At 34.5% G+C, this 26,471-nt stretch overlaps 1 protein-coding gene across 6 annotated transcripts in view; it reads left to right on the top strand.

The window, feature by feature from the left end:
- ABCA5 (ATP binding cassette subfamily A member 5) overlaps positions 1-26,471 on the top strand; it is a 129,677-nt gene that overhangs the window by 74,546 nt on the left and 28,660 nt on the right. For all 6 annotated transcript variants that reach the window (XM_064582435.1, XM_064582437.1, XM_064582436.1 and 3 more), the window contains 13 exons: positions 1,244-1,385; positions 2,508-2,696; positions 4,133-4,280; positions 7,421-7,589; positions 8,690-8,748; positions 15,558-15,668; positions 16,908-17,083; positions 17,631-17,750; positions 18,644-18,782; positions 19,992-20,082; positions 20,263-20,402; positions 21,290-21,409; positions 25,398-25,599. In XM_064582435.1, the coding sequence (XP_064438505.1) occupies positions 1,244-1,385; positions 2,508-2,696; positions 4,133-4,280; positions 7,421-7,589; positions 8,690-8,748; positions 15,558-15,668; positions 16,908-17,083; positions 17,631-17,750; positions 18,644-18,782; positions 19,992-20,082; positions 20,263-20,402; positions 21,290-21,409; positions 25,398-25,599 (1,806 nt within the window). The remainder of the gene's footprint in view (positions 1-1,243; positions 1,386-2,507; positions 2,697-4,132; positions 4,281-7,420; positions 7,590-8,689; positions 8,749-15,557; positions 15,669-16,907; positions 17,084-17,630; positions 17,751-18,643; positions 18,783-19,991; positions 20,083-20,262; positions 20,403-21,289; positions 21,410-25,397; positions 25,600-26,471) is intronic.

Genomic DNA, 26,471 nt, shown 5'->3' with positions numbered 1-26,471 from the left:
ATAGCATATGCATGTTATTAAAAATTTAATTAAAATGATTGAAGTTCGCATAGGTGGTATATGGGATTTTCCCCACCTGGGAAAAAAGTTATTTGTATGAATTAAGATGAAAATAACAAAATAATTTATAGAGAAACAAATTTGAAAAATGTTTTCACAAGTGAGCGTTCATGTGTCATCATTTTTACATAATGATGATTTTATAGAGATGCATTTTTATAAATAATTTTGAGTGAATTTTCCTTACTTTTCCCACTGTGCAGTAGGAAAATTTATTTTGACCTCACTTTGGGGGGAAAGTTAATACTGTGCATGTGATTTGCTATTATAGTCCATTTTACAAAATTTTATTCCATTTAGCCCAATGCAGCAATTAATTATAACATTTTAATAATGCACTTTACATAATGGGGTCATTGTGTATAATGTATTTTCTTTGCATGTTTTTTTTTCCTGTCATTTGAGTAGTGATTGGTTTTTAAGTTGCATTAAATTATTAAAGTGCTTTGTGAGGAAGTGGTAGTTAGAAGCATTTAGGCAAATCAATTTCTTAGTGCCTCAGTTTTGCCTCTGTAAAATGATGGAGTCAGTTTTGGTAATGTAGGTATCTTTTAGTTCTATTTCACTGCTTTTATGGTAGCACACATTAAATCATGATCTGCTTACATTAAACAAACAAACCTGAGTACTGTAGCAATTCCATTGAACTCTGATTTGGGAAGAAATTTTGAGTAAATATAGTGAGTCCGTTGTTGATCTTGATCTTACATGTAGTAAGTATGTTGCTGATTAGTGATTGTGTTGATTAGTTGATTAGTGTTGTTTTAAAAGAGGTACCAAAAGCTATCAGAGGTTTAATTATAGCCCAGGCCATAAGAAAATTGTCATTAAACTCTTTTGTATTTTAAGAAAATCAGTAATGTTGTACATCATTAAACTTTTGAGACTATTAGATTTAAATTAGTCATGAATTGCTATTAATTTGTAAAGTTTTTTTTGACTCTTAAGAAGATAATCACTGTTTTATCTCATGTCAGATTATACTTTTACCTCTAACTTAACTAATGTATTTTTAATTAGTTATAAGAGCATTAATTTTCAGTAAATGAGCATACACAGGAAGGAATAAACTTGATTTTAAGAATAAAATTGCTAAAATAAAGCTGATGTTTTGTTTGAAATGATTTTTTAATTGTTAAAGCCTGTGCATTTAACCATAAATGTGTTTATATTCTCATTTTAGGCTTTCCTGGGTTCTTCTGTATACAAGCTTGATTTTTCTTATGTCCCTTCTTATGGCAGTCATTGCAACAGCTTCTTCGTTATTCCCTCAAAGTAGCTGCGTTGTGATATTTCTACTTTTTTTGCTGTATGGGTTATCGTCTGTGAGTATTTTAACTTGAATGGGAATAAAAAACTGTCAAAGTAGTTGATTAATATAGCAAAGTATTATCTTTGGTTAACTTACAGTTGATTTGTTACTAGGTTACTGATAAATGAATTATATGTGGCATCATTGTACCTCAGGTAATCTGGATTGCTCTGTGGCCTGGTTACATTGCTACTTTTGTAAATTTATCTTGGATGTGTACCTGGCAGAAAATTGTGTGTGGAGCAAAACAAATTTTCTGGACTGTATTAGTGAAATAAGTAGACTCAGTGGATTTTATTGCTTTAGGGTTCATGGGATTGTCATTCAACTAAATAATGTATGTATTTTTAAAGTTATTTTCAGGAAAGGTACAAAATAGTCTCAAATTTAACTTGTTTTCATATAATGTATTTCACATACAATTTCTGAGTCTTTTACTATCTTCATATAATCAAATTATGTGTATAATTAAGATGGTCTAGTACTAGACTTTTTTCAAACCCTTTGTTTTCATGAAATCCTGACTATTTCAAGTTAATGTATGTTATAGGGTGATGATTTATAAAGGTATGCCTTTGTAGATGCAGCCCTTGGGCAGTGTTGCCATGCATTGGGTATATCGGCTGAATGCAGGCTTTGTTTCCAGGGTTCCGGTTTTCATTTTGATTGGCTTATGTGCCCATGCTATACCAGTTAAATTTTTGATGATCTCCCTTGCTCTTTAACATGATAATTTACAAACAACTCAGACTTCTGTATACAGTTACCTGATTTTGTATCTTATTAACACATTGAGTTTCAAAGATAGGTTCTCTGTTTAAAAGCTGGTTGGTTTATTGTTTCGTTCACATATGTATACATTTAACTGCAGAAACATGTGACTGCTTATGGTTTCTATAGTGTAGAGGTAATTATGTTTGCCTATATATAAATTGTAGTTTTTAATGTTTGTCATCTTAAATTTTGTTATGTATTTATCATGACTTACATAAAAATAAAATACCATAGATAGCATTTAGAAAGTATTTCAATGAATGTATTTTCCAATGAAAATAACTTGTTTTTTCAAAAGTAGAATTAATTTTATTTTCATACCAATGTATATGAACAATGCATTAACCTTTATATTTTACAGATATTTTTTGCTTTAATGCTGACACCGCTTTTTAAAAAATCAAAACATGTGGGAATAGTTGAATTTTTAGTCACTGTGGCTTTTGGATTTGTTGGCCTTTTGATAGTCTTCATGGAAAGTTTTCCCAAATCATTAGTGTGGCTTTTCAGTCCTTTCTGTCAGTGTACTTTTTTGATTGGTATTGCACAGGTAGGTAATATATTTATCTTGCTTTCACTAAATATTTTTTCTCTTCAGTTCCATGTGGCCTGTTATACTACAATGCATACTACCTTGGATTTGCAAAGAAATTATTTTAAAACGTCCACATGAGAAAGGAATGCTATTTGAATACTGGAGTACATTTTATCTGGGTTTTATTTACATTTTCTCCATTTCTAGTTTTTCATTTATATGATCTGTTTATAAGTTTTCTACTCTGTGTGTTAGTATGTCTCAGTAATCTATTTCACTGCAATAACTCAGTTTGTTAGAAGTTGTTGTTTTAAGCATCAGGTAATCTGGATTGCTCTATGGCCTGGTTACATTGCTACTTTTGTAAATTTATCTTGGATGTGTACCTGGCAGAAAACTGTGTGTGGAGCAAAACAAATTTTCTGGACTGTATTAGTGAAATAAGTAGACTCTGTGGATTTTATTGCTTTAGGGTTCATGGGATTGTCATTCAACTAAATAATATATTTATTTATTTTTAAAGTTTTTATTTGATTTTTATTAGTCTTTACAGGGGCAGTCAGGTTCTAAGGGAAAAATTCTTAAGAGAAACTACTTTATATAATAGAACATAAATTTGGTTAATGTATAAAGAAAAAATGTAATTACTAATGTAAGAGATGATTCATGTTGACTAGATAGAATATTCTGATTTGTGAGATCTAAGACACATTGTTTATGAGCATTGAGTTAAACAAGTTTTAATTATGTTGGACCTAAGAACTGTTGTTTATACATTTTAAGAGTCCACTGAGTTCTCCTTCACTTAGAGAGGTAGAATTATAGATTCATGTTTTGTTGGTTGTGAGAGGGACTTTCGTGTTTATTTAACCCATCTTCATTTCATGGATGAGGAGATTGGATCCAGAGTGGTGTGGTTAAAGTTTATTCACCTAATGGCAGATCTGGGATCTAAATAAGGCCTCAGCCTCTAGTATATTTCTTTCTGCTCTCTCACATATATCTACTATGAAAATGTAATAATAGTTGTGTTAATTATTCAGAATACCCTCTCCCTTTGCAGCATTGAAAGGATGCTGATCATAATTTTATCCTCTAATACTTAATTTGTTTGACTTCCATGTGGACCATTTGTTTGCACCAGTTAATATTAACAGCATACTTTATTGTTATTTCATTTGAAAGTCCTTGCCTTAGAATTAAAAGCCCCAGGAGTGTTTTAGAAACATAACATTAAAAAGATTGAAATGGATTGTTGTGATAAACTTATATTTTGATAAAGTTTCTGTTGTTTTCCTTGTAAATTCATACTACTAATTTGGCAGATTGTTTAATCTGTTAAAAGGCCCAGTTTGGTTACCACCAATCTGGATATAATGAGTAACTCTAGTGTTAGCTTTTAGTTATTTTTATCATTTTTATATAATAAAGTTGGTATTTCTATTTTTCAGGTCATGCACTTAGAAGATTTTAATGAAGGTGCTTTATTTTCTAATTTGACTGAAGGCCCATATCCTCTAATTATTACTATTGTCATGCTAGCACTTAATAGTATCTTCTATGTCCTCTTGGCTGTCTATCTTGATCAAGTCATTCCAGGTATGCAGGTAGTTATTGGATTTTACTTTAAAGATTTTTAGTTTTTTTGCTCACATAGAGTCAACTTAATTTAAATTTTTTTTTCTAGCCACAGTACCCTAAGTCATATTTGTTGTCCAAGCTTTTAACTTAATTTTAAATAAGTATATATTGTACCTGTATCTTAACCACTAGTGAACATAAGGAGATTCTGTTAAAATGAGAGCAGTTTGCTTTGAAAACATTAAGTCTCTAACTGAATTTATCTCTGTCCTTCCCTCTGTCCTGTCCCTGTTTTAAAACTGTTTTTTTGGCTAAAGTATTTCACTATTTTATCCTCTAAGGTACAAAATTATCAAGTCATCTTGTAACTCCTACCATTCTCCTTATCTGTTGTGCATGTCTAACCAACTCCTGTAGATTCAAAATATTATTAAAATATCTAACACTCCCTTGACTTTCCCCTTTGAGTTCCTCATTATACTTTTGTCTGTGTTCAGACCTGCACTTATATGGTAACTACAAGACACAAGTGGCTTTTAAAATTTAAATTAATTAGAATTAATTAAATTAACAGTCCATATCCTTGGTAGCACAAGTCACCTTCCAACTGCTCAGTGGCCACATGTGACCATTACCGTATTGTACAGTACAGATAGAGGACATGTCCATCACTGCAGAGGGAGAGGTTGGGCAGCACTCGTTTACACCATTGTAATACCTTTATTCTCATTACCTGCCTTCAGTCCATCTAAAACTTCACCATTCCCTTTAATCAAGTTATTCACCTGCTCAGAAATCACCTCGCTGGGCGTATCCTAGTGCATTAAATAGAAACTCCTTATGTATTAATATCCTTCACAATACTTTTATATATTTAATCCCTTATTTTCACTCTGTCCCTCCATATTGTATTCTGTATTCATCCTGTTTACCTATTTAAACACAGCTCCAGTGTATCAGTTAGATTGTTTCTAGTTATTCTTAACAGAAAACTGTTTTAATTGGCTTAAACAAGTAGGAAATCGATTGTTTTACTTAAAAGGAAGTCCAGAGATAGGATAGACTCCGAGTTGGTTGTCTTGCTCAACTGTGGGTCATCAGGGACCCACTTTCTCCATGCTTTGGCCACCTGTGTCTGAGTCTGGCAGGTTTGCTCTCTTCTTGGCTGCAGTGGTATGCTTCTTTGTTCATGTCCAGGGGAAGAGGGAGGGTGACTCTCTCCCCCACCTAAAATCTTTGCTTTTGTCTGATTGGTTACATGCTTACAGCTGGAGCAGTAAACCAGAGAGTGCCACATACTGATTAGATCAGTTAGGATCTTCTCTGTAGTTGGGATCAGATCAGATGTGGCCATCTAGAAGAGGAGTAGATGTTTAAAAAAATGGGAAGTGTCAGTGTTTGGGGGGAAAGAGGTGAAAATGGATATATACTGTGTGAGCAACCATCACTGTCTATCATGTCTAAGTCTTCAATGCCTGTCCTGTTGCTGTGTTACTCTCCTGATTTTAAAAAGTCTTCTCCATGAACTATATCCACTTTTCTAAGTATTAAATACTAGCTGTTTTCAAAGACTAAGATGAGACTCATTTAAGCCTTCAGGACAGATTCCCTATCTAGGTATAAACTTCTCCTCTTTTGAACTGTTATGAGTACCATGCATGACATGCTTTGTGTTCTGCATTGTGTTCTAGGTGCTGTTATATATATCTGTGTAGCCATAAAGATGTAAGTTCCTTTAGATTGGAAAATGCATTTCACTCACCTTTTTTTTTCATTTTTCTTTTTTTTTAAATTTTATTATGTTATGTTAATCACCATACATTACATCATTAGTTTTTGATTCAGTGTTCCATGATTCATTGTTTGCATATAACACCCAGTGCTCCATGCAGAACGTGCCCTCTTTAATACACATCACCAGGCTAACCCATCCCCCCACCCCCCTCCCCTCTAGAACCCTCAGTTTGTTTCTCAGAGTCCATCATCTCTTATGGTTCGTCTCCACCTCCGATTTCCGCTCCTTCATTTTTCCCTTCCTACTATCTTCTTCTTCTTCTTTTTTTTTTAACATATAGTGTATTATTTGTTTCGGAGGTATAGGTCTGTGATTCAACAGTCTTGCACAATTCACAGCGCTCACCATAGCACATACCCTCCCCAATGTCTATCACCCAGCCACCCTATCCCTCCCACCCCCCACCACTCCAGCAACCCTCAGTTTGTTCCCTGAGATTAAGAATTCCTCATATCAGTGAGGTCATATGATACATGTCTTTTTCTGTTTGACTTATTTCGCTCAGCATAATACCCTCCAGTTCCATCCACGTCATTGCAAATGGCAAGATCTCATTCCTTTTGATGGCTGCATAATATTCCATTGTATATATATACCACATCTTCTTTATCCATTCATCTGTCGATGGACATCTTGGCTCTTTCCATAGTATGGCTATTGTGGACATTGCTGCTATAAACATCGGGGTGCACGTACCCCTTCGGATCCCTACTTTTGTATCTTTGGGGTAAATACCCAGTAGTGCAATTGCTGGATCATATGGTAGCTCTATTTTCAACTTTTTGAGGAACCTCCATACTGTTTTCCAGAGTGGCTGCACCAGCTTGCATTCCCACCAACAGTGTAGGAGGGTTCCCCTTTCTCCGCATCCCCGCCAACATCTGTCGTTTCCTGACTTGTTAATTTTAGCCATTCTGACTGGTGTGAGGTGGTATCTCATTGAGGTTTTGATTTGGATTTCCCTGATGCCGAGTGATGTTGAGCACTTTTTCATGTGTCTGTGGGTCATTTGGATGTCTTCTTTGGAAAAATGTCTGTTCATGTCTTCTGCGCATTTCTTGATTGGATTACTTGTTCTTTGGGTGTTGAGTTTGATAAGTTCTTTATAGATTTTGGATACTAGCCCTTTATCTGATATGTCATTTGCAGCATTTCACTCACCTTTATATTCTCATTCACTCTGAGTATCTTAGACTGTTTGTGGACTGGAATTATTTGTCAATAAAACATGTTTTTCACCCAATGCTGATTTAATACTTTTTATGTAAACATTAGGTCATAAGTTTCACATACTGCTTTTATGATTCAAAACCTGGTTTTTAGAAATAATTTGTTATGATAATTAAGTTTTTTTGTTTTTCAGGGGAATTTGGCTTACGGAGATCATCTTTATATTTTCTAAAGCCATCATATTGGTCAAAGAGCAAAAGAAATTATAAGGAGTTATCAGAGGGCAGTGTTAATGGGAATATCAGTTTTAATGAAATTGTTGAGCCTGTTTCTTCAGAATTTATGGGAAAAGAAGCCATAAGGTATCATTTAATCTTTGGTAGTCTAGGTATAAGAAGTATTGATGGAAGCTGCTACATTTAAATCCTGTTTTTTTAAAAATGTATATAAGTATTATATCTTAAGAGATTTGGTACACATCTCATGATTTTTAAAACAGTATTAATATGAGCTGGTTTCTTTTAAGTTCTTATTTTCTTTGTAACAATTTAGAATAAGGTGCTAGGTTTGAAATTTTATGTTTCAATGGAAATTTTTTAAAGTAATAAAACCTATTATTTTACAATTAAGCTGTTTTCAAATTTGCTCCATTATGTAGATTGAAACAGAATAAATATTAACTTTATAATTTTATTCAGGCTACATTGTCTATATTGTCCTTTGTTAATTTCATAGGCCTTTGGGTATTGTGAGGTAATTAAAGTATCAGTTTAATTTCTATGAACCAAAGAAATTCACTACTGTGCCTTGCTAGATCAGTCAAAACCAAATTTAAAAAATAACAGGAAAAAGAAAGAGAAAAGAAATAAAAGAAAAATGGAAGAAGAAGTGTTTTTCAAATTAAGAGAAATATATAAAAGCAAGAGAGAGCGAAATACTTAAAATGTAATAAGTGGGCTAATGGTCTGCCTTCTCAAGGGCAAATTTTAAACTGGTTAACGAAACCATTCTTTAAAAAGTTATTTAAGACATTTAAAGTGGAATGAGAGAACCACTTCACATTTATAGATAGTTTGAAGTGTGTGCTGATGTGAAATATAGCATTTGATTTTTAATCTCCCTTAACTGATGTCACAAGTATTTGATAAATTATAAATAGAAAAGTATCAAAGATGAAAAGAAATCTATAAATTGCTTGGGCCAAATGCTTTATTTTTAGAAGTTGGCTTGTTATGAAAAATGAATGAATAACACTTAAAATGGAGAGGAGTACTATATACTTCTGTTGTTTCTTTAAAATAATTTTATAATTATCTTCAGCTCTCTTAGGTTTATTGTTTTAGTAGAAAGGTACTTTATTATTATTCCTATTAAATATGACAGCTTTGATAAAAATATTATATATGGAAACACACATCCTTATAATTTACTTTAAAAACAAGTAGAAAATGGTGTTTTTCAGAATCAGTGGTATTCAGAAGACATACAGAAAGAAAGGTGAAAATGTGGAGGCTTTGAGAAGTAAGTAGCTTTCCTTGTATCAGTACATAATTGTAAAGTGCAAATCGGAAAACAGTTTGCATAGTTTGTGGGAAATTTAAAGTTCTTTATCACAATTTTCTCTTTCTTTTAGGGGAACTTTCATTTATTTATGTAATTAATACTCATAATAAAATTAATGACATCAAAATAGTAAAAGGAAAAAGTAGTATCTATTAAAGATGAAAAATATTCAACTATTAGGGCGCCTGGGTGGCTCAGTCAGTTAAGCATCTGCCTTCAACTCAGGTTGTGATCCCAGGGTCCTAGGATCAAGTCCCGCATCGAGTTCTCTGCTTGGTGGGGAGCCTACGTTTCCCTCTCCCTCTTCCCCTCCCTCTGCTCATGCTCTCTCTCTCATGAATAAAATCTTAAAAAAAAAAAAAGTATTCAACTATTTGAATAAGTATTTCCTTTTTTGATTTATTATTATGCGTGTATATATATGTTATTTTTTTTCCCTTTTGACCTAGCACAGGGTTTCTCGGTGTCAGTACAGTACTGACATTTTTAGTCTGATAATTATTTGCTGTGGAAACTATTCTGAGATTTGTGGACTGTTTAACAGTGTGGTTAGGATTCTTCAGAAGGAATAGAATAGATACACATACAGACACAGAAACACATACAGACAGACAGCAGGTGACCTGGAGAGATAGGGGAAGGAGGGAATGAAGAGGTTATTTTTAAGAAATTGGTTCACATGATTGTGGGGCCCCACAAGTCTGAAATCTGTAGGGCAGAATGGCAGCTTGGAAACTGAGGCCAGAGTTGAAGTTGCAGTCTTGGTTCTAAAATTCATAGGATAGGCTGGCAGGCTGGAAACTCAGGAAATCTATGCTACAGTATTGAGGCAGAATTCTGTCTTCTCAGGGAAACCTGTTTTTGCTCTGTAGGCCCTCAGCTGATAAGATACGGTTCACCAGTATTATGGAGGCATCCAAATTGGAGAGGAAGCAATGAAACTTTATTTGCAGTTCCTAAGAGTGTCCATTTAAAAAATCCGAAGAGATTTACAAAAAAGTTAGTGGAAATAAAAAGTGAATTTAGGAAAGGGGACAGGATATAAGATAAATATGGAAAAATCAATTATATTCCTATATACTACTAAAAAGTTAAAATTAAAAATAATATCTCTTAGTATCTAAAAATATATTTATAGATAAATCTGACAAAAGTTGTAACAGGATTGTACCCTGAAAAATAAAAAAACATTGCTGAAAGAAATTGAATATGTAAATAAGTAGAGATACTGTGTTCATGGGTAAGAAGACTCAATGTTAGATGTCAACTTTACTCAAATTTCAATAGATTCAGACACAATTAAAAATCCCATTAGACGCTTTTTTGTAGATTTTGACAAACTGACTCTAAAATTTACGTGAAAATGCAAATGACCTAGAATACTCAAAACCCCTTTGAAAAAGAACAAAGTTGGAGAACTAGTATTACCTTGTTTCAAGACTTCATATAAATGTTCCATTTATCAAGGCAGTGTAATTTTGGTATAAAACGACAGAAAAATAGATCAGTGAAACAGAACAGAGAGCACAGAAGTAGGCCCATATATATATGAATAGCTGATTTTTAACAGAGGTGCAGAGGTAACCTCCTAGAGAAAAGATGGACTTTTAAACAAATGCTGTTGAAACAATTAGGTAAAGTGAGCATTGGTCTATCCTGGGCACCATATAAAAAAACTAACTGCAAAATGAGTCATACACCTAAATGTAAAACCTTAAACTATAAAACTTCAAAAAGAGCAGAACATAGGAGAAATGCTTTGAAACCTTCGGTTCAACAAAAATTTCTCAGATATGGCACCGTAAAATAACTAATTGATAAATTGGGCTATAAAAATTAAAAAGACTTCTCTTCTTTGTAAGACCCTGTTAAGGGGGAATGAAAAGACAAACTACAGACTTGGGAGAAATAGTTGTAAGTCATATATCTGATCAAGGACTTTGATCCAGAATATATAAAGATTTCTCAAAACTCAGTAATAAGAAACAACCCAATTAATGGGTAGAGTATTTGAATAGACTCTTTGCCAAAGAAGATATAAGGATAGCAAATAAGCACATGAAAAGATGTCCAACATTATTACTTATTAGGGAAATGCAAATTAAAACGTACATATTTAGTAGAATGATTTAAATTATTATTTTCTATATGTTATGCTATGCTTATCACAAACGTAGCTACCATCTGTCCCCACACAGCACTGTAGAACAATTAAAATTGGAAAAGGCTGATCATACCAAGTGTTGGTGAAGATGTGCAGCTAGAATTCATGCACTGCTGGAGGGAATGTGAGGTGACACAACTATTTTGGAAAATAGTTTGACAGCTTTTGAAAAAGTTAAATATACACCTATATCTAGCCATTTTACTTCTAGGTATTTGGCCAAGAGCATAATTTTATAATAAGACTTACATATGAATATTCATTGTAACCTTATTTGTTAGACAAAATCTGAGAACAACCTAAATGTCTTATCAGTAGGTGAATACACAAACCCAACTGTGGTATACCCATACAATGCAATGCTATTCAGCAAGGGAATGAATTCTTGATACATGCTACAACATGGATGAATCTTAAAATAATTCTGTTAAGTGAAAGAAGCCAGAAATAAAATAGTAATAGCATATGATTAAATTTGTATAAAATTATAGAAGAGGCAGAACTAGTCTTTAGTGAAAAAAAGCAGATCAGTGATTATCTGGAGATGCGTAAAGGTGGGTAGAACAGGCAGAAGGGGAAGACATTTTATTTTTATTATTATTATTTTTTAAAGATTTTATTTGTCAGAGAGCGAGCGAGAGAGAGCACAAGCATGGGCAGCAGCAGGTAGAGGGAAAGGAAGCTCCCTGATGAGCAAGGAGCCTGATGTGGGACTCGATCCCAGGACCCTGGGATCATGACCCAAGCCGAAGGCAGACGCTTAACCAACTGAGCCACCCAGGTGCCCAGGAGAGACATTTTAAAGCAGCACTTTTTGTGGAGATGGATATGTTCATTATCTTGATAGTGGTGATGGTTTTATGGTTATATACACATGTCAAATTAGCAGATTGTTTGACATATGTACAGTTTATTGTTTATCAACCATATCTCAGTAGTTATTTTAAAAATTAAATCAAGTGACTCTGGGTTGTGAGATCGAGCCCTGCATTGGGCTCTGCTCTGGGCGTGGAGTCTGCTTAAGATTCTCTCTCCCTCTGCCCACCACCCCCCTGTAAAAAAAAAAAATTAAACCAAGTGATTATAAATTTGTGGTTTAACTTCTGAACTCTTTTGTTCCAATGGTCTGTTTATCTATCCTTGCTTCTAACTATTTTAACTATCATAGCTGTATAGTTAGTCTTGATAACTTTAAATACTGTAATTTTGGGCACTTTGCATTCTCATGTAAAGAATTACATGGAAGTGCATTAGAATCAGTTTATAAGTTTTCAGCACTGTGTCTCTTTTGGTGAGTTATTTTCAAGGGATTTGTTCATTTAAATTGCCAAATTGATTGTTATAGGTTGTTCATAATAATCTCTTCTTATCTTTTTAATGTCTGTAGAGGCTGTAATGATGTTCCCTCTCTTCATTTAGTAATTTGTGATTATTTTTTTCATTTGCTTTACAGTGGGTTTGTCAATTTTATTAATCTTTCAAGGAATCAACTTTTGACTTTGATGGTTTTCTTTTTTTTTAAAGATTTTATTTATTTGAGACAGAGAGTGAGGAGTGAGAGGGAGAACATGAGTTGGGGGGAGCTGGGTAGAAGGAGAGGGGAGAATCTAAGCAGACTCTGCACTGAGCACAGAGCCTATCACGGGGCTTGATCTCACAATCCTGAGGTCATGACCTGAGCCAAAACCAGGAGTCAGACAATTAAATGACTGAGCCACCCAGGTGACCCTGACTTTGTTAGTTTTCTTTATCATTTATTTGCTTTGTAGTTTATTGAGCTGCGTTACTCTCTTTGTTATTTCTGTATTACTACATTCTTTGGGTTTAATTTGTTCTCCTTTTCCTAGCTTCTCGGTATGGAATCATTTATCTATTTCTGCTCTAACCATTAAGCTTTAGCCACCCTAATGCTCAGTGGCTGAAGGCATCCCTTATTTTACTATAGCTAAGGAATCTCCAGTTTGCCTGGGCAGTTCTTCAGTCAGTTCGTGGATTATCTGGGATTGGATGGTGGTCTGGGCACATACATAATTGGCTAATAGGTTAGTTGGTCTAGTGGACTGTAGGTGGGATAATTTGCCTTTTTTTATATGGTCTCTCATCCTTCAATAGGCTAGTTGAACTGGAAGCAATGATTTTTTATTGTGCCATTTCTCATTTTTCCCCTGTTGTTTTCTTTTTTTTTTTTTTTTTCATTTTTTTTTTCTTATGTTAATCCCCATACATTACATTAGTTTTAGATGAAGTGTTCCATGATTCATTGTTTGTGCATAACACCCAGCGCTCCATGCAGAATGTGCCCTCCTCAATACCCACCACCAGGCTAACCCATCCTCCCACCCCCCTCCCCTCTAGAACCCTGTTTGTTTTTCAGAGTCCATCGTCTCTCATGGTTCGTCTACCCCTCCTATTTCCCCCGCTTCATTCTTCCCCTCCCGCTACCTTCTTCTTCTTCTTTTTTTTTTTCCTTAACATATATTGCATTATTTGTTTCAGAGGTACAGATCTGAGATTCAACAGTCTTGCACAATTCACAGCGCTTACCAGAGCAACCCCTGTTGTTTTCTTAGCTATGTATGCCTTTTTTAGAAATTACTCTTGATATTATGACATACATTCTTGACTTCTATAAATTAGTGCTTTACTAATTAATAGTATTTGTAGAATAGCAAAGCAAGAAAAGGAAGTCCGGGATCTTACTTTTATCCTTACTTATCCCTTTTATCCCTATTCCAATTTATATGCTGTTGTTTTCATGTATTTTAATTCTACGTACATTTTAAACCAGAGATAATGTTACTAGCGTTGTTTTTATATTTACCTATATATTTACCACATCATTTATCTTTGTTACTTCCTGCATTTCTGATCTTCTATCTAGGATAATTTTCCTTGTGTGTGAAAAAGATGTTTTTACTGTTTCTTTTAATGCAGGTCTAACAATGATACATTTTCTCAGTTTTTGTTTGCAAATATCTTTCTTTCACCTTTAGTTTTGAAGGATATTTCTCTGAATATATAATTTTAGTTTGACGGTTATTCTTTTTCAGCACTTTAAAATGTAATCTGTTGTCTTCTTGTTTCCATTGTTTGAGCTGCAGAGACAGCTGTTAGTTTTATCATTTCTCTGTTGTTGGTATATTCGTTTACCCTGGCTGTTTTTAAAGATCTTTTTTTTGGTTTTCAGCAGTTTTACTACCACCTGCCTTGTTGGTGTTTGTTTTACATTTATTCTACTTTGGGTATATAAGTGCTTCTTGAATCTCTGGCTTGATGTCTTTCTTCTGTTTAAAAATATTCTCAGCCATTTCTTTTCCAGTATTGCTTTTGTCCTATTTTTTCTCTCCCTTTAGGTTTATTATTACAGGTTTATGACTTTTCATTTTATCCCAGTTGTCTTTTATTCTCTCTACTGAATTTTTTATTGTTTTGTCTCTCTGCTTTAGTCTAGATATTTGCTTATGATGTTTCTTGTCATTTACTAATTTTCTGTAGTTTGGCCTAACCTGATTAAACTATGTATGGAAATATTTTTCACTTACCCTTTCCAGTTTTTGTCTTGCCACTTGGTTCTTTTATGTGGATTTCAGTGCTTTGTCAGCATTCTCTTGAGAGCATGATCGAATGGTTGTTTTAGAATCTTATGGTGTCAGTATCTAAATCTCCTCTAGGTCTGTTTCTGTCACCTGTCTTTTCTCTTGGGTTTTGATCTTCTCTTGCTGTTTCCTGCCCAGTTGGTTTTGATTGAGTGTGTATTGCATATGAAAATTATAGAGATTATTTGATGCTCTGGATGATGTGATCTTCCTCCAGAGAGGATTTATTTTTGCTTCTGGCCTGAAGCTCTAGGGATAACTCAGAATCCCAGGTCACCTTCATCAAATCAGGGTCTACAGTGATTCAAAGCTGGGTTTTCAGATCCCTGTCTTTTGTCCTTTAATCATTGACACGTCCATCTAGTGATATCTCTTCATTTTATGTTTTACTTATTTATTTATTTTTTTTAGAGGAGAGAGAGAGTGAGAGGGGGGGAGGTGCAGAGGGAGAGAGAGAATCTCAAGCAGGTTCCCCTCTGAGTATAGAGCCCGACTCGGGGCTATATCCCACGACCCTGAGACCATGACCTGAGCTGAAATCAAGAGTCAGATGCCCAACCAACTGAGCCACCCAGGTTCCCCATGTTTCTTTTATTTAAATTGAATTTCTAAGGCATTTACTCTTCCATTCCCATGCTATTGGTTAATTACTAGATTTTTACCAATGTTTAACCTTGTTAATACCCTTGGAAACAAATTTTTGTTTTAATTATCTTAGAAAGTCTCAAAAGTGGGTTCACAGAACCCCTCCACAATGTTTTGTATATTCTTAAATTCTGTTAATATAACAAAAAATAAGTTTATTTTTACTACTTGTTGCCCATAGCACTGACTGTAACAAGGAATTTTTGTCCTATAATATTAAGTATTATGCTATTAAATACACTAACAACTTTAAATCTATCATTGAACTTACTGATTTATTTAAAGATTATTCAAGTATTATCATTTTGCATAGCTCAACAGAAATAAAAATCACATTTGAGTCGTCTTCTTTTCTGAATTAGATTTGTCATTTGACATATATGAGGGTCAGATTACTGCATTACTTGGCCACAGTGGAACAGGAAAGAGTACATTGATGAATATTCTTTGTGGACTATGCCCGCCTTCTGATGGTGAGAGTTTTCTGACTTAAAAAATCTCTTACTTTGGTTTATTAGTATTATTAACCAAGGTATCATAAAATAATTATATATCCTTGATTTATATTTATATAAATATATATCATTTATTATTTATCCTTGATTCATCCAAACATGTACTGATTGATTTTTTTCAATGATTTGAGACCAACCTCAGTGTCTGTAAATGTGTTTTATTATTTTTTTTATTATACACGTTTGTTTTTCAATAGAAAATAAAAATGATTCAATCATGTTTAATAAAGTAAAAAGGATCTGATTTTGTTACTTATTTTATCAGATATTTGTGTGTATTTTCATTTTCAAGAAAAGATAAATCAGTAATTAATTGGAAATTAAATGAGACCTATAGATATTTTAGATTGTAGGTACAGATTTCTAAATATGAAACAACAGTTCAAAAGGAAAGAATGATAAATATCAACACCATCTCCCAAAATAGAATTATAAGAGCAATACCTTAAACATATAATTGTTGTATGTGATTGCCGTGTACATGAGAATTTAATATAGCAGCTCCATATTTCCACAATGACCTCATAGAGTGGCAGTACAATAAATATTTTAAGAAAGGCTGAATTTCCATGTATTGAATCTGCATTTCTTAAAATGTAGTTTAACTTCTGAAATTAGTTTTGTTGCTTATCCCTAATTGTGTCACTTTTTAATGATAGTGGTAATATATTTAATAGGAATTTATGATTTTTATTATAACTCTTCTTACATTATCACATTGATTTAATAGTTCTTAAATTTAAGTAGGATATATTTGTATTTAGTTTATAGAAGAGAAAAGCTGGAATTCAGATTGATTTTTCTCAAGACCACACATCTAGTTAGGGGAAATTTTTTAGGTTCTTTCTTCTTTCCACTATTGAATGATGCCTGGAAATGAAGGAAAATTGCTACTAAAATATAAGTGTAAATAATGTACCAGTACACAGTTATTTTTAGTGTTAAGCTCGGATTCCTTGCTCTTTCCACTATGTAATATCACCTGAAAATGAAGGAAAATGAGGTTGGAAATAAGGTGGAAGCAGATCACCAATAGTATGGAAATGAGGGTTTGTTGTATCTTCCAAGTTTATATTAACTCATACTTTATATATTTACTACATACAGGTAACTAAATGATTAGTGTACATTAAGGCATATATACTTTTTAATATTTAATATAGTTAATATAAATTTAAATATATATTTTGCTTTTAGGATTTGCATCTATATATGGACACAGAGTCTCAGAAATAGACGAAATGTTTGAAGCAAGAAAAATGATTGGCATTTGTCCACAGTTAGATATACACTTTGATGTTTTGACAGTAGAAGAAAACTTAACCATTTTGGCTTCAATCAAAGGAATACCAGCCAATAATGTAATACAAGAAGTATGTCATTCATATAGAAATTTTTACTTTATTCCCTATAAATTACTAACCTTTCATAATAACTGTTGTAAAAAAATGCATGAAAAGCTAAATAAAAACCTGTTCTGGGTCAGTAAACAAATTTATTACAAAGAATTGGATGGAATTTGGAGTAAATATTTTAGCACATATAAAATAGTCCTTGTTTCATCTGGAGGATACTAGCCTCTCAATATAGGTTTTTCTTTTCTTCCTTCCTTTCCTTTCCTTTCACATCTGCCTCCTTTCCTCTATCACACGCACACACACACACGCACATACACACACATAGAGCTTTCTAACTGATCCCTTCACCAGTACCCAGGAAGTCACAAAAGTAAAACAGACCTATCAATCAGGAATCTTTTTATCTGTTATTTCAAAATTATATATGAATACACGTCAAAATTAAAGTCTGTACTAAAAGAACATTTTTTAAGTTGATATTAAAATCAAAACACTTAAAAATTAATATTGATAATTATGTAAATCATATAATTTAAAAAATAACGTTGTTCTCACTTTACAGGTACAGAAGGTTTTACTGGATTTAGACATGCAGGTTATCAAAGATAATCAAGCTAAAAAGTTAAGTGGTGGTCAAAAAAGAAAACTGTCTTTAGGAATTGCTGTTCTTGGGAATCCAAAGGTAAATAAATATTAATGTATTATGCACAAATATAATCTATTGTATGTTTACATGCAATAATACGTTATGTAAAGTTTCAGTATGCATAAAATGCTGTACATTATTATGGATGTGATTATAGTAAAAAGGTTTGAAACTCCAGTCATAAAGATAAAACATTTACGATAGTGGTTACTTCTAGGAAGGGGAATGGAAAGGATGGATTTTAGTTATATTTGCAATGTTTTATTTCTTTAAAAAAAGATCTGCAGAAAATATGGCCTTAAAAATGGCATTTGTTGCATTTCACTGGTGGCTTTAACAGTATTGTTCTAATTCTCTCTTTAGTTTTCTATATGTTTGTAATAGTTCAGAATAAAATTTAAAAAGAGAACAAAACCAAAGGAATAGTTCAGTTTTTCACTGTTCTACTGATTTTATTTTCTATGTGTCTGTTCTGTGCTCTTCTTTGTCCTGTAAAACAGAACCATCTGTTAAAGTGCTTTGCATAGGGCTAGAAAGCTATAGCCTGAGCCCTCTTGGTCCCCGCCATCCTGCTCCATTTCTCCTTGCTGCTGTGGCTTGGGATGACTCTGGGTTCTGGCTTTATGTTATCTTTCTTTCAACCCCCATCAATGTTTTATTTTTTAGTTTACATATCTGATTGTTATTACACTTATGTCATATATGTTACTGATATTAGTCTTTTAAAATTGAAACAAGGAAAATATTCACTTGCCAAACTGATAGTTTAAAAAATTTATGCTAGCTCATATATGAGTGAAAAACTCAGATCTAATAAACTTCTTGTTGGAAATAATAATTTGAAATGGGAAATTTTCCCATGTCCGTAAATTTTATGTATTTTAGTTTTTCTGAGGATTCTCTGCCATTCCCTGCTCTTTTTCACACAGATACTATTGCTAGATGAACCAACAGCTGGAATGGACCCCTGTTCTCGTCATATTGTTTGGAATCTTCTGAAATATGGAAAATCTAATCGAGTAACAGTGTTTAGTACTCATTTCATGGATGAAGCTGACATTCTTGCTGGTGAGATTTTTACTTTATTTTTGAAGGATAAGGTCATGGGGCCAAATAGGAGATGGATGGAGATACTAAATCCTAAGGAATAAAGAAAGTATGTGATCTTCACAGCTGTGTGTTTTAAACTGTTTAAAAATTACATATTTTTGTGTTTGGGAGTCCTGCAGACCATCTCAGATTGAGTAATTTGCCAGGAGAGCTAACAGGATTCGGCATATAGTTATACTTACGAGTTCTTACCACAGACTGAAAGGATACAAAGCAAAATCAGCAAAATGAAAAGGCATATGGGACATGGAGGAAACCAGACATGAGCTTCCAAAAATCTTGTCCCAGTGGAGTCATGCAGAATATGCTTAATTTCTCTAGAAAGGAGTTGTTAACAACCTATGTGAAATGTTGTCTACCAGGAAAGCTCATTAGAGACTCTGTGCCCAAGATTTTTAATGGGTGCTGGTCATAGAGGCACGGGCTGACTGCCATGTACCAAAATTCCACTCTCCCAGAAGGAAGCCAGTGTTCATCTACATTGTAGATTCATTTTTTCAGTACTATCTTTGTTTAAAAAATAAGTATTTAGAAAACCCAACAAACTGACGTTTTTGTTGTTGTTGCTTTTTGTTGTTTTTACATTTGATTATAAAGGAAATTGTGAACATGCTTGCAATAGTGAGCCTTTTAGGAAGAGTCTGAGTCGGAACAGTATTAGGGAAGTAGACTCCAGAATCGGAACTGTGTGGGTACAATGTCTGGCTTTGTCACTTAAAGCTATGTAAAACTTGGGCAAATGATATGTTTTCTCATTGCCTCAGTGTTCTCATTTAAAAACCAGGGAGTTGGGCGCCTGGGTGGCTCAGTTGGTTAAGCGACTGCCTTCGGCTCAGGTCATGATCCTGGAGTCCCGGGATCGAGTCCCGCATCGGGCTCCCTGCTCGGGGAGGAGCCTGCTTCTCCCTCTAACCCTCCCCGCTCTCATGTACTCTCTCTCTCTCTCATTCTCACTCTCTCAAATAAATAAATAAATCTTTAAAAAAAATAAAAAAAAAAATAAAAAACAGGAAGTGATAATCTGGTTTCTTTCTAATAAGGTTGTGAATATTTAATGATGATATTGGTGTCTTATATGGGAGAAATATAAATGCCAACTGACTTAAAAAATTGAAATGCAAATGCTGTTACTAACTTAAAAATTGAAATGCAAATTTTTGTTTGCAGATAGGAAAGCAGTCATATCACAAGGAATGTTGAAATGTGTTGGTTCTTCAATTTTTCTCAAAAGTAAATGGGGGATTGGCTACCGCCTAAGGTATCATTTATTCTTGATTGACTTTATTCTTTATAGTATTCTTGATCTGCTGTTACTATATTCCAGATTTGCCATAATGTGCTTTGGCCAATTTTTATGGCACTAACTTTACTTCAAGCATTCAGAATTTACTTTTGGTTGTTTATTATTAAAAAAATTATGACTTTTGTTTTTCTCTAGCATGTACATAGACAGATATTGTGCCACTGAAGCTCTTTCTTCCTTGGTTAAACAACATATACCTGGAGCTACCTTACTACAACAGAATGACCAACAACTTGTGTATAGCTTGCCTTTAAAGGACATGGACAAATTTGCAGGTATTACTTCCAGTTTCCTGATTGTTGAACCAGCATCTTGCATTGGGAATAGGTTTTCTTGGTTTACTTTGTTATATATTTTTCTGTGTAATATTTACATGTTCCCAGGTGGCTTTACTTTACTTTTACGTTTCTACTTTACTTTTGAAAATCAGAAACTACAAGCTAACGTGGGTTTTTTTTCTTTCTGTTTTTTACAAACACTATGCAGGAAACTGTAACTAATATGTTAAGTAAATGTATTTGCTTTGTTGTCAAGAAAGATTGCTCCATTTGCTCGGCGGCCTCCTGGGAATATGTAATTATATACACACAATTGTTTGTGTTCTCAAGTTCTTTTCCAATTTCATGATTCCATAACGAAGGACATAATAATATGGTAAACCCTTGAATTATTTTAATTGTGACATTTTTCTGCTTTCTAATGAGGAACTCATACTCGGTCTCCATATCTGTTTAGGGATCTCTTAATAATCAAAAGGATATTATTGATGCAGATATGTTGTGCAGAATTCCTGTAACATTTATGTCATTTAACAGATTTTCTCTATTAATTTAATTGATTTTTTCCTAGGGAAAAAAATCCTTAATTAACTGGAATGAACTTCATAAGCCAACTTTAATGTGCCCTGCCTATCATTCTGTCTGTAAAATATTTCTTAGGTTTAATTTATAATATGATAAATATCCACTAGATATATCTTTATAAGCAAACATTCTTGGGGTCCTTACAATTTTTAGGAATGTTAATGGGGTTCTGAGACCAAAATGTTTGAGAACTACTGTGCTAGCAGAGTAAATTTAGTCCTATCCCATTTAAAAGAGTATTTTAGAATAATTCATGATGATATGCTTAACTACACAACATTCTTTTTTTTTTCCTTTAGGTTTATTTTCTGCTCTAGACACGCATTCAAATTTGGGTGTAATTTCTTACGGTGTTTCAATGACGACTTTGGAAGATGTGTTCTTAAAGCTAGAAGTTGAAGCAGAAATTGACCAAGCAGGTAAAAACAAAACTAATAAAAAATTTTAGGCAATGAACCAGAGAGATGGTAAATGAGATGAATAATTAAATAAACGTGAAATATGTTCTTAGAGGAAGAAAGGGTAGATAGAAACAGGTAAATAAGTAACTGAGATATTTACTGATAGCACTAGGACTGTGAAGGAAATAATGGGGTGGTCTTGAGAGGCATGTAACTTAGACTGTATCTTCAGGGAGGACTGTGTTGAGATGATAAACTAAGAGTTGGATGGCAAGAAAAATCTAAATATGTGAGGATTTTATTGCAAAGCTTTTTAGATAAAGGGAACTGCTGCAAACTTTTTTTTTAAAAGATTTTATTTATTTATTTGACAGAGAGAGAGAGAGCGCATGCACAAGCAGGGGGAGTGGCAGGCAGAGGGGGAGGGAGAAGGAAGTTCCCCACTGAGTAGGGAGCCCGATGTGGGGCTCGATCCCAGGACCCTCAGATCATGACCTGAGCCAAAGGCAGATGCTTAACCAACTGAGCCACCCAGGTGCCCCTGCAAACTGTTAATTAAGGAATGAGTTGGATGTATTTGATGATAAAGAAAAGGCCACTGTGGATAGAGTTTAGAGAGCCAAAGAGAGATTAGAGGGGAGGGCCAGGGGCCAGATCGTGTTTAGTCTTTGAATATCTGGAAAAGAATTTGGTTTGTTTTCTTAGTGCAGTGTGAAGCTACTGAGAGTTCTAAAGCAAAGGAGTAACATGATCTGATTTGCATGTTTAAAAAATGCATTCTGGGGGTGCCTGGGTGGCCCAGTTGGTTAAGTGTCCGACTCTTGATTACAGCTCAGGTCATGATCTCAGGGTTGTAAGATTGAATCCCACATCTGGCTCTGCACTGGATATGGAGCCTGCTTAAGATTCTCTCTCTCCCTCTTCCTTTGCCCCTCTCCCCTCCCTAAAAAAGTAAATAAATAATAATAAAAAAGTTAAAAATGCATTCTGATTGTTAAATGATGAGTAGATTGTAAAGGAAGTGTGGAAGCAGGAGGACTGTTAGGAAACTATTACACTTAATCTTGTCTTAGGCTAGGGTGGTTGAGAAAATAGGGAAACAGAATAGACGGGTTATATTCATGGTACTGGTGATGTCTTGCTGATGGATTGTCAGGTGTTGGGGAAAGGGAGAAATCAAGAATAATTCTTAAGCTTTTTGCTTGAGAACTGGGAGTGGAATTGCCATTTCCTGAGAGTGGGGGAGGAGCAAGTTTGTGGAAAGGAATCCCGGCACAAATTTTGGGTATATTGTTTGAGATGCTTATTGGACATCCAAGTGGAGGTGTACAGTGGGCAGTTGGATTAACACATTTGGAGCTGAGTGAAGATGTTAGGGCTGAAGATTTAAATTCTGGAGTTACCCACAGATAGATGGTGCCATGGGTTTGGATGAAATAACTCAGGGAAAGAGTACAGATAAAGAGTGGACAGGCAAACCCTGAGGTTGAGTGGTGAAGGGCCAGAAAGGGCTGACTGAGAAGGACCTATCATTGCATTTTCTCTCTTCACAAAAGGAGATGTAAAAGCCCAGACAAAATAGTGTTTTAGGAAAGAGGAAGTGATCACTTATTTCCTGATTGCTGTGAAGAATAAGATAAGAACAGAAAAGATGATTTTGGTAAACAGGGAAAGACAGTGAAGGCTTTGGTAGTGTGGAAGTCAATGGTGACCTTGAAAGTAACCTGGTAAAGGTCAAAGCTGGTTCTGTGAAGTTTAAGGTGAGAATGTGAGTTGAGTTCTTATGATTGAAAGTTAGCAAGATGGTGGTGGTGATGGTGGGTCAGGAGAGTGAAGGAAACAGGGTGTTTCTCTCAAACATGGAGAAAGGACAAAGTCAGGTTTATTTTGAGCACGTGATATCAGACTGTAGTCAGAGAAAGTTCACATAAAAGTTTTAGATCTTACATATTTGGAGAGAGAACAAGATACCAAATTTGGACATGTGTCCAGTTTGATGAAATTGAGTAGAGATAAAGGTGTGGAAATAGAAGAAATAGAGGAAGGTAGAGGTGAGGATGTAGAACGCATTATTGGTGAGTATGTTTGTAATACTTTGGGTGATGGAAGAGAATTAGATGGAGAAGATGCTTATTATCTGTAATGCTAAATATTTTGAGGTATAGGAAGTAGTCTGTAGAGTTGGGAAGGGGGATAAAGATGAGAAGGCTATGTGCAGTGTAGGTATTACTGGCTTTATTTTATATACCTTTAAGTCCACCGTGCAGAATAAATGTACCTCTAACATCGGCTTGCTTTCAGTTTGGCTGATTTTAATTGTTTTATTTTTCAAAGGTTAAAAATATCAAATTCTGTAGAAGGTAAGTTGGTGCTCACTGAATACCATGATTGTGATATATAAATTTTAGCCCCCATTTTTAGTTTGATTTAGTCCATTTTATCAGGGGAAGAGAGGGTTTAGATTGGTTCATCTTACTAAGTCATTCATCTAAACTGTTGAGTTGCAAAGGTCCCAAGATAACCAGGCTGTGGTTCATTATTTTATGCATTATTCCATTCCACTCTTACAGTTTTTAATGTTTACTCATTTTTTAAATTTAACGTAAGTCAAGGAAGTCCTTCTTTGTGGCTCTCCTCATACTGAAACCAATTTTCATCTCTTCATTATTTTTCACTTTTTAAAAATTGAATCACTGGGGCACCTGGGTGGCTCAGTCATTAAGTGTCTGCCTTTGGGGGCGCCTGGGTGGCTCAGATGGTTGAGCGTCTGCCTTCGGCTCAGGTCATGATCCCAGAGTCCTGGGATCGAGTCCCACTCAGGCTCCCTGCTCCTTGGGAGCCTGCTTCTCCCTCTGCCTCTCTCTCTCTCTGTCTCTCTGTCTCTCATGAATAAACAAATAAAATCTTAAAAAAAAAAAAAAAAGTGTCTGCCTTTGGCTCAGGTCATGATCCCAGGGTCCTGGGATCGAGACCCACGTCAGGCTCCCTGCTCAAGTGGGAAGCCTGCTTCTCCCTCTCCTACTCCCCCTGCTATGTTCCCTCTCTCGCTGTCTCTATCAAATAAATGAAAATCTTTATAAAAAAAATTAAAAAATAAAAATTGAATCACTTATAAAAATATCCTTTTTCCTATTCTCATTGATTAATTTTTTCTGTGTTTGGTCTCACGGTATAAATCATATAGTGTGGGGGCGCCTGGGTGGCTCAGTCAGTTACTCGTCGTCGAGCCCCGCATTGGGCTCCCTGCTCAGCGGGGAGTTTGCTTCTCCCTCTCCCTGTCCTCCCCACTCGTGCTCTCTCTTTCTGTCAAATAAATAAATAAAATCTTTTTAAAAAATCATATAGTATGTCTCTTTTGTGTCTGATTTCTTTAACCTAATACAAGTTTGTAAGGTTTAAACTACTGTAGTTGTATAGTAGTTTATTGAGTTTCATTGTTTTAGACTATTTTATTGCGAGAGTATTTCACAACTTACGCATTCACCTGTTGGTAGACTTTTGGGTTCTTCCCAGTTTATAGCTATTCTTGACAGGTAGCTAGCTAAGAATATTCTTGTATATGTGTTTTGGTGGACCTATGTATGTATCTTTGTTGCTAGTGGAGAATTTCTGGGTCATAAGATATGCATGTGTTCAGTTTTTTTTTTTTTTCTTAAGATTTTATTTATTCATTTGAGACACAGAGATAGAGAGCACAAGCAGGGGGAGAGGCAGGCAGAGGGAGAGGGAGAAGAAGGCTCTCCTCTGAGCCAGGAGCCTGATGTGGGACTCTGTCCCAGGACCCTGGGATCATGACCCGAGCCAAAGGCAGATGCTCAACTGACTGAGCCACCCAGGCGCCTGCATGTGTTCAGTTTTAATAATGTTGCCAAAGTATACGAGAGTTCTGTTTGTCTACATCACCACCAGATGTGTGCTTCTTTAAAATTTACATGCCTCAGAAAGATTTTCATTCTTTTAAGGAATATCCCATAATTTTCTGTCTTTGTTTTGTTTTGGCAAATAGATTATAGTGTATTTTCTCAGCAGCCACCAGAGGAAGAAATGGATTCAAAATCTTTTGATGAAATGGAGCAGAGCTTACTTATTCTTTCTGAAACCAAGGCTTCCCTTGTGAGCACCATGAGCCTTTGGAAACAGCAGGTGTATACAATAGCAAAGTTTCATTTGCTTACCTTGAAACGGGAAAGTAAATCAGTAAGATCAGTGTAAGTATGATCACTTTCCTGCCTGATGAGTTGTTTTTTTTAAGGCTACAAATTCAGTTTGTCATCTTAATTTTTTAAACGTAGACATATGTAAATCTATGTAGTTTTGAAAGATTAAGACTATAACTTCACGTCCGAGAAAAGAACCATGCATTTAGTGATTTCTTTGAATACCACTAGGGCTTTCACTCTTTTTTTAAACTAGCACTTTTTTGTCTCCTCTAACTGAGGGACTGTCGTAATATTCTTTAATTGTGTAATTTTTGAATTATTACTACTATTTACATTTTATTTTGCTATTTTACACAATGTGTTGTGTATGTATTACTATTACGTATAACTGCTTTTTGTAAACAGCAGGAAGAGTAAGTTTTATCTCTGTATCAGATAAAGAAACAGAAATATAAAGAAGGCTTTATAGCTTATAGAACTGGGATCAAAATGATATCTTTTCAACTTTGCTTTACCTCTCTCAGGTTCCCAATGCATGCTAGACTTTCAGTTACTGGGACATAACATGAAATATTTTCATGTAACACACACCAATCTTGTTAGATCCAAAATGGCAGTAGAAATAAAATTTAATAAGCAAGAATATTGTTATGTGCTTGATATATGCTGAATTCATTTGCTTTTTTTTTGTTGTTTGTTTTGTTTTGTTTTGTTTTTTTATATTTATTTTTTTATTCTTATGTTAATCCCCATACATTACATCATTAGTTTTAGATGAAGTGTTCCATGATTCATTGTGCATAACACCCAGTGCTCCATGCAGAACGTGCCCTCCTCAATACCCACCACCAGGCTAACCCATCCTCCCACCCCCCTCCCCTCCAGAACCCTGCTTGTTCTTCAGAGTCCATCGTCTCTCA

This window comes from Mirounga angustirostris, unplaced genomic scaffold (assembly GCF_029215605.1).
Source record: "Mirounga angustirostris isolate CCGP_5_RB_7025 unplaced genomic scaffold, mMirAng1.0.hap1 SCAF_17, whole genome shotgun sequence".
In the NCBI taxonomy this organism is placed as follows: Eukaryota; Metazoa; Chordata; class Mammalia; order Carnivora; family Phocidae; genus Mirounga; species Mirounga angustirostris.
The sequence above is the reverse complement of the archived record's forward strand: the minus strand, read 5'-3'. Positions and strand labels throughout refer to the sequence as shown.